The sequence below is a fragment of the Pelobates fuscus genome, chromosome 6 (assembly GCF_036172605.1).
Source record: "Pelobates fuscus isolate aPelFus1 chromosome 6, aPelFus1.pri, whole genome shotgun sequence".
Lineage (NCBI taxonomy): Eukaryota > Metazoa > Chordata > Amphibia > Anura > Pelobatidae > Pelobates > Pelobates fuscus.
The window spans coordinates 203,187,449-203,196,416 of record NC_086322.1 but is presented as its reverse complement, the minus strand read 5'-3'; the positions used below and the strand labels follow the sequence as shown (position 1 = coordinate 203,196,416).

At 42.0% G+C, this 8,968-nt stretch overlaps 1 protein-coding gene across 1 annotated transcript in view; it reads left to right on the top strand.

Annotated features, from left to right (window-relative positions):
* The first annotated feature begins 4,491 nt into the window (after window positions 1–4,491).
* Window positions 4,492–8,968, top strand: part of EPGN (epithelial mitogen) — a 36,960-nt gene continuing 32,483 nt past the window's right edge. The window contains exons 1-2 of the mRNA XM_063425301.1: window positions 4,492–4,565; window positions 5,138–5,230. Of these exons, the coding sequence (XP_063281371.1) occupies window positions 4,529–4,565; window positions 5,138–5,230 (130 nt within the window). The 5' untranslated portion in view covers window positions 4,492–4,528. The remainder of the gene's footprint in view (window positions 4,566–5,137; window positions 5,231–8,968) is intronic.

Here is an 8,968-nt window from a genome sequence, read left to right as displayed (position 1 = left end):
AGAGAGTGTCGTTTGTGCGTGGAGGTGTGCTGTGTGCGTGGGGGGGGGGTTCTGTGTGCATGAAGGGGTTCTGTGTGCGTGGAGGGGATCTGTGTGCGTGAAGGGGTTCTGTGTGCGTGAAGGGGTTCTGTGTGCGTGAAGGGGTTCTGTGTGCGTGGGGGGGTTCTGTGTACGTGGGGGGGTTCTGTGTGCGTGGGGGGGTCTATGTGCGTAGAGGGCTTCTATGTGTGTTGAGGGGTGATGTTTATGTGTGGAGGGGTGCTGTTTATGTGTGGAGGGGTGCTGTTTATGTGTGGAGGGGTTTTGTGTGCGTGGATGGGGTTTTGTGTGCGTGGAGGGGTTCTGTGTGTGAAGGGGTTCTGTGTGTGTGAAGGGGTGCTGTTTATGTGTGGAGGGGTTCTGTGTGCATGGAGGGGTTCTGTTTATGTGTGGAGGGGTTCTGTTTATGTGTGGAGGGGTTCTGTGTGCGTGAAGGGGTTCTGTGTGCGTGGGGGGGGTTCTGTGTGTGTGAAGGGGTTCTGTGTGTGGGGGGTTCTATGTGCGTGAAGGGGTTGTGTGCGTGGAGGAATTCTGTGTGCATGGAGGAATTCTGTGTGTGGCGGGGGTTCTGTGTGCGGGGGTGTTCTGTGTGTGTGTGTGTTCTGTGTGTGTGGGGGGGTTCTGTTTGGGGGGGGGTTCTGTGTGTGTAGGGGGGTTCTGTGTGTGTGTGGGGGGGTTCTCTGTGTGTGGGGGTTCTGTGTGTGTGGGGGGGTGCTGTTGGTGAGGGTGAGGAGTGTAGTGTGTGTATGGGGGGTTAAAGCATTGATATATTTATATTAAAAAAAACAAAAAAAACAAAAACTTTTTTATTACTCCCCTCCCCCCTTACCTTTGGTCAAGGCCCAGGGGAGAGGGGGAACAGCTTCAATTCAATCCCTGGTGGTCCAGTGGTGGCACGTGCTGTTCAGCCTGCAGCTCCTCTGGCTGCAGGCTGACTTAGCTCTCCTCCCGCGAGAACAGCAGGCAGGTCGGAGCGTTGTCATGGTAACGCACAGCAACGCTCCAACCTGCCTGCTCGCGGGAGGAGCATTCTCGGCTCTCTTACTGCTTCCTGTTACACCGGGTAGGGGAACAGAAGCTCCCCTACCCGGTCTGCCTGCTCGGCCACGCTACATTCTGTGACCGGCAGGAGGGGAGCGCTTCCCCTCCTGCCGGTCACCCTGTAATTGCAGCCGGGGCTGGTGCACACTAGGCGGCCGTGCACCGGCCCCCTAGTGTGCTGGCCCACCGGGAAATTTCCATATCAGTTTTTACCGAACTTTGAATTTTGACGCTGGGCCTATGTGCAATTTCCAAGCATCTTCGCAGGTTTTAAATTCAAACTACCCCACAAAGGCCTACCATTTCTTAAAGTAGACACCCCAGGGTATTTCAAAAGGCATATTTTGAACTTTAGCGTGGGATCATTTTTCCGCTAGCGTGTACCAAGTGTAGTGGTAATAATCGTTTTTTTATGCCTTTTTGACACACAAAGTGGGTTTGCACAGTATATTTTGCAAACCATATGTGTACTACCACTGTATAATACTTCATATGTTGCTCAGCTATGTCTGCTGAGTACAAAAATACCCCCGTATGTACCTTTGCCATGTATATGTGGACATCGGAGGGGCACATTTGGGACACAGCCATTCCATTTTTTTCAAACTTTACATTTTTACGCTGTGCCCATGTCCCATTTTAGAGTATTTTACCAGGCTATAAAATCCAAATACCCCATAAAGCCATACCATTTCTTAAAGAAGACATCCCAGGGTATTTCAAAAGGCATATTTTGAACCTTAGCGTGGGATCATTTTTCCGCTAGCTTGTACCAGGTGTAGTGGTAATGAGCGTTATTAAATGTATTTTCTAACTTTTTAAAACTTTTTTTACTTTTTAAAACTATTTTTTAAACTTTTGTTTTGCTTATTAATTTTTTTAAAGTTTCCTAAACTTTCGTAAAAACTTTTTTTTACAGATTTAACATTTTTCTAAGCTTTTTTTTTACCGTTAACCCCTAACTAGCAGTAAGCAGCACTAACAGTAAATTCCCATTTTTCCCATAACTCCCACCCACCCCAGCTAGCAAAATATTTAATTATACAATATTTAAATTAGTTAATTAAATAAATTTAACCCCTGAGGGTTAAAAAAATAAATAAAAGTTAATCGTCAGGGGTTAAAAAAAATTAGATCACAGTATAATACTGTTATCTGTATTTTGATCACTGTAGGCAGTGATCGACTGGCAGGGAAGGGGTTAATTTTTATTTGGACTGGGTAAAGGGTTTTATTTTTTTAAATTTTTTACTTAAACGTTATTAAAACTTTTTTTTAACTTAATTTTGTAACTTTTTAAAGCTTATTTTAAAACTTTGATTAACGTTAACCCCTAGTTAGCCTAACACTAAATCCCCCAGTTCCCCACTAACTTCCACCCTCCCCAGCTAGCTAAATTTATAATTTTAAAATACTTAAATTAATTAATAAAATAAATTTAACCCCTGAGGGTTAAAAAAAAAGAATAAACCCTCAGAAGTTAAAAAAAAAATCAGATCATAGTCAAATGTAATCCCTGCCAATTGATCACTGTAGTCAGTGATCAATTGGCAGGGAAGGGGTTAATTTTTTTATTAAAATGGGTAAAGGGGGGTGGGATTTTAATTTTACTTTATTTTTTTTTACACCAGGGGGCAGGATCAGCACTGATCCGTCTCCCTGCACTTCACACTGAACCCGAAAGTGCAGGGAGGCGGAGGTGAGTATACACAGCACATGTGCCCGCTCTGACACATGTGCTGGGACAACCCAAACCGGTGCTCCTGGTCTGCCTCTAATACAGGCAGACCGGAGCACCATTAATCCCACGATCGCCGCAATTGCGGCGATCTGGGATTAATTTTACCGCGTGACGGACGAGGTCCGTCACTCGTCGTTAAGGGTTTCCCCTGAGTGACGGACCTCGTCCGTCACTCGTCGTTAAGGGGTTAAGACATGCACAGCATTATGGAAGCTGTAGTTTTAAAACATCTGAAGATCTACCTTTTGTGCACCCCTACTTTACAGGGTTATTCACTAAAGTGAAAATTACAGGTACATTCAAAGTGAATATTAAATGTAAGGTCAAAATAGCCAAACTGGAAAAAAAATCGCAGCTATGTTTTATGTTCAACTAGTTTGGCTTTAATTTGATTTGAAATTCTCTTTGAATTCTCACTTTAGTAAATAACCCTGCTATTGTGAGAGAATAGGAAGTTGCTATATTGCTGGCTTCTCCTGATAAGAAGGGAATCTGGAGGACTTAAATGAAAAATTCTCTTTTTTCGAAGATCCATTCCTTAGCAATTCCTGAGCTAGCTATGATTATCAGTTTGATTGAGAGAACTATATTAAAACATTTAATTCCAATTCTTACAATTTCTTGAGGCACTGTATGCTCTATAACAACTTCATCTTGTTAAACTTGTTATAGTGCATTCATTCCTACTCAACCCGCCTATCCCGTAAAACCCTTAATTTTAATAATTAGAAGACTTGGATTCACAGCTTCATGCACGCTTCCAAGTCCTCTGGACTGTTACTCTATAGCTCTCGTACCATAGCATACAGTGACATCACATGTGCATACACAGTGCCGTCACAGTCTGCCATAGAGAATCATCTCTACGTCAGAATCTTAAGCACAGGCACCTATGGTGGACAGTGCTCCTCTACGAGGAGCAATGGATTGTACTCTCATCCTGAAGGCACGGCTTTACGATGATCTCACTTGAGAAGAGGCCGCAGCATTGCTGAGGGAGACTTGGTGCTGGAGTAATGCTGAGTCATTTGTTTTATTTCATTTTATTTCATTTTTTTATATTACATCTGGGGGTTCCCGACCTAACTACAGACGCTAAGGCTCACTGGATACAAGAACCACCTCTTCATGTAAGCAAAAAGTGCTCTATTGTAGTATGTAGCATTCATATTCTGTACAAGGATAATTAATTAACTAATCAAGGTGTTTTCTTTGGGGAATTATCCCTAAATATTTGCCTTCCTAGAGTATATGAAGGTTACATACTCCAGGTTAACACTTTTTATGCACAGCCCAGCAGAAGGATCTGATACATCTCTAAGATCCTACAACTCAGTGGTAGGTGTTAGCATTTGTGCTGAACTTTGCTGTTAGAACTTAGATGTTAGGGTTAGGGTCAAGCATTTTAGGGTTAATTTTTGGGTCAATTTAGCTCATTTGTAAATTTCATTTATGCTGGTAGGATGTATTGAAAAGAACTGTGATAATGTAAAGTATGAATGACCTTCTAGAATAGCTTAGTTTTAGGAATGTAACTTTACTGCCTAAGGGACATATCGAGTCACTGAAAATTACCACCAACTATGATTGGCTAGGTACAACTGATGTCACTGTAAGTGTTAGACAATGAGTAAAAATACAATCCATGCACTTGTAATAAAACCTGGACTGCAGTCTGATGAATAAAAGAGCTCCTCTGATCTTTCTATGGCTTGGCAGATTTTCTTTACCATACTCATGCTTGGTAGGTGTCTCTTTGTCTTATATCCAATTATATTTTGTTTAGTGTTCACAGATGCCAAAACGAAAAAGCGTAATATAAACCATCATCACACAGGTTTATTTACAAAACTAGCTGTTGTGGTGAATATACTAATATACTACAGTGGGAAAAATAGTGCACTTGGAGATTCTATTCCAAATTAGCTATTGTGGCTTAAAAAGTTCCCTTTTGCATTTCCCACCATTCCTTTTTTAGCATTTAAATTTTTAAGGTAATGGTTCTTATCTTTACAGTTTAAACTGTATCAATTTGAGAACTCTACATTACACCTCTTTCCGTGCCAAATTGGTGGTAGTAAGATTGTGCAATCTAGCCATATAAGTATCCCCTAGTGACAGGATTGGCATTAGAAGCTGCTCAGGACAATTGCTGGTATAAAATACAACATTGGGATGTAATTTAAATACAATGATACATTACTAAATATATAAAAATAGCTTGTATAAAGTTAATAAATGTGCAATAAATGTGATATTTGAAAGTCCAAAATCAGCCACATCTTGATATTATTTTTATTGTGTTTGAAAACTCAGCATTAAGTATTGCATTAAGCGAGGAGTCTTCAGTCCTTATGCCTCAATCAACAGCCTCCCCAAGACGGAATTTTACAATAACAAAGACAGGAGGTATGTTTCAACATTTGTTTATATGTGTCTGTGTGTTTATGTGTTGTTATAACCATGTATATAACGCCGACATTTTCAGGCGTCAAATAAGAGCGGAAGAGCAAGTCGTAATAGCAACATAATGTGAAGAGGGTCCTGTCTAAAATAGCTAGAGATTTCATTAAATAGGCTAGACTTCTTCTTCTTATAAAGAGTAGGTGAGTTTAAAAAAAATAAAAATTGTGTTTTGGAAAACTATGTGGTATACTCCTAATATAGATTACATTTTTATACTCTCTTGCTAAATTAATAAATGTAAGTTAGCAAAATAAATGTAATAATGTAAAATTGTGCCTTTTTAAACAAAAGCAGTTAAAATGCTTGAATTAAGGTGTATGATAATTTTACAGTATCTAGTTTTAGATGACAGATACTGACACCTACTGGTAGCCAGTTTTCATGAATGTTTCCCTGGGTAATAATCTTCTAAGTTTACAGAACAATACCTGATTCTACCATCAATACTTAATAGTATAGATGGTACATTTAGCCCTAGAAGTAAAATGTATTTTGATTCAAATTATACGTTTTTTCATTAAATTAAAAAAAAAAAAAAGATAAATGATAATGTAAAATAAACACGAAGGCATATGTTAGCAGAAGTGAATGTTATTCTGATAGATGAGTTGAAATGAACTGTAAATCTTAAATTACATGGCTGATGAGCTAAGCTGAAGATAACGAGAGTCATGATTCACAGGCTACATAACTGACTGAGCATGATAAAGGTCAGAGTCCATTTGGGCAATAAGACAATAAGATATGCATGTCTAATTCTTGATGTTCAGCCAATGCATATGCATCAGCCTTAGTCAGTATCATGAGTATGAAGTTTTATATTTGTATCTAGCCTGGGCTAAGTTGTGCCCAACAGTTCATCCTTGTTCATACCTGTCCACAACAATATCAAAGAATGTACTATTATTTCACCGATGACGCCCCACAAAATGTACCTTCGTCTGTGTAGGCTTATGTGTCATTTAACCCCCATTTTGCCCCTTTTACAAATCCTATTGTTTCCCCCTTTTATCATTCTTTTTTTTTTTTTATTCTTTATTTTTCTTGTGCAGTGGTAATAACACAGGTATGCAGTGACAAATAGTATATCCATGAACAGTAGGAAGACAAAAGTAATTTACATGTCAAGGTAATCTGCAATTTTTTTGTAAAAGTAAAAGGAAAAATAAACATTGTAAGAGATCACAATAATGCATCAGGAAGCACAGGTTTAGGTTGGATATGCATGAGTAGTCATCTGATTATTAACGAGATATATCGTACCTAGATATAGGTCAGACCAATTATGCATAGGACATGAGGAGTAACCACTAGTTGTAACATTTGATAACCAGAAAACACCCTTAGCTAGGCTGATTAAGTATGGTACAGATAATGCATATAGGTAGACAGTAACTTGCCCGCAAGATTGATAAAACACGTTGCCTAATGAGATGCATATTCTAGTTTCACGTTATATGGCGTTCTTAATGGTTCTGCACTATTTTATTATGGACATTCGTCTCAAGCTAGGTATACTGTCTGCACTAAGTAAGTTATGAGTGTACAAAAGGTGAGATGTCCTAGTAATAGGGTGATAGTCTGCGAGATATATATTAAAAGGTTTGTAGACATATGTTTATTACTCGCTGGTGAATACATTAATTAACCGCTGGGATACAGGCTAACTAAGACGGTATGGTATCGCATTATAAGAAGATGGTGTCCATCAATAGTATAGGGGACTCAGGGATTAGTTGCTTAGACCTCTGTCCTCGGGGAAACTCCGGCTCAGCCAATCCCCAGGTTTGGGAAACTCCCAGGGCACATCATGGGGCAAGTGGTACCTATGAGGGGTCTCGATGCTGGATGATTGTCCCGTTTGATGGAGTGGCTGTTTGGGCACTCCGCTTGGTCTTTGCTTGTTCTGAAGGGTCAGAGGTAGGTCGGTAGCTGGAGCTCTTGTACTGGAGGAGTCTGACTTCCCTCCGCCGCTTCTCCGTTTTCCTCTGCTTTGTGGTACGTCGCTTGGTGGGTGGTAATGAAGCTTGTGGGGTGCCCTCTGGATGGTTGGGCGGCAGGGCGGGTGCACCTCTGTATGGATCCCGTGATGGAAGTGAGTCTGGCAGGCAGCCTCTGGTGCATGCTCTTGCTTTTCATGTGGGGTTTGGGATGAAGATTTGTGCTGTAGTCACCTCCAGAAGGCCCTGCAGATTTGATCGAACCGGGCTTCAAATCGCTGTCTCCAATGTTGGAGCCCCGGGTCCTCTGTAGCGTGTTCAGGATATAGCGTGGCGGCCATCTTAGGTGCCTCGTGCGGCTTGCCGGCGGACTGTAGTTTAGGTGTAGGTAAGTGTGAGTCTCCAACGGGGACCGGGATATCCCCACCGGTCCATGGGGGGGGGGGTAGCAGGGGAACAGCAGAGCTGCAGTGCGTTGCTGACCCTCCGTTGGGAGATCGTCTGCCTCTCCCGGCACTCAGGTTGCTGACCCTGTTAGGCCTCAAATTCTGATCCCGGTAAGCCGGTGTAAATTGCTTCGTGTGTGGTATCAATTTATTCAGGTTAGCTTCATTTACCCGCCGGTAGCTCATTTTATCGCCTTTTTGGGCTAATTTGTGCCTTTTAGTCGAGTGAAAGGTTGTGCTGAGCAGGAGCTGTGCTTGCATGCATCTGCTCAGCTCTGCGTTCAGGCCCCGCCGCCCTTTAACATTCTTATTCTAGCTTTTGTGTCTTTATCACCCTTTTGCGGTCTCTTACCCCCTCATTTGTCTTTAATCCCCCTTATTATGTTTCTTATCCCCCTGTGGCGAAACCAACCTCGCCACTATGAGCTGGAGAAGCCTGGTTGCTCGCCTGCTTCCTTTGGACTATGGACCAGACTTTAAAAAGCTTTATTTTACCTGCAGAAAGGCATATTCGTGCCTTTCAGCCGGGGTGTCCAGTAGATTCCAGCTACCGAACAAACTACCGTATGAGGGACCACCTAGGAGATGGAGTGTGCCGTCAATTAACCGCCCAGAAGCTGCGGTTAACCGCAGCTTAATTGATGAACGCTGGGTGGCCTTTGTTCGTTTGCCGACCACGAGGTAGCGGCCATTTTAATCGTGCGAAAGACCAGCGGTGTTCGGCGAGGATTCTATGGAACTATAAACGGACACTTAATTGCACGAACACCGCTGAGCCGTCTGTCGCCTGGGTCCTATCGTACAAGGTTAACCGAACACTGGAATTCGGTATTTCTATGGGAATTGTAGTAACCCAGATAGCTATACCATGGAGCCTATTTGTGTGATTAAAGACTTTGGCTCCATGGCGATTAAACTGTATTCGTGTAGTCTGGGTGCCAGTCACTTAATAATGTGCACCCAGACCTGAGCTATCGGGGGATATGTAACATGTCTGTGTTGGGTGGAATAAAAGTGACTTTATATATTTTAAAGCATAATACTGTATTTAGATCCCCACATGTGTAATGGAGTCTTGTCTTTGTCCTGGGAGGTAATTGGATTACCTCTACAATTATCTCCAGGGCAGAAGAGAGGAAACCAGGATGCATTGTGGGAATGTTTACTGCTGTGTGTCTGTAATTGGTTTATGTCTGTCCTTTGTTACAGTCTTCCATTTGGTCCCCTAGGGGAGTGTCCACCAGGTGGGAGACCTGCATAAATACTGGGCAGGTAGCCCTGAGTAAATGAGTTGC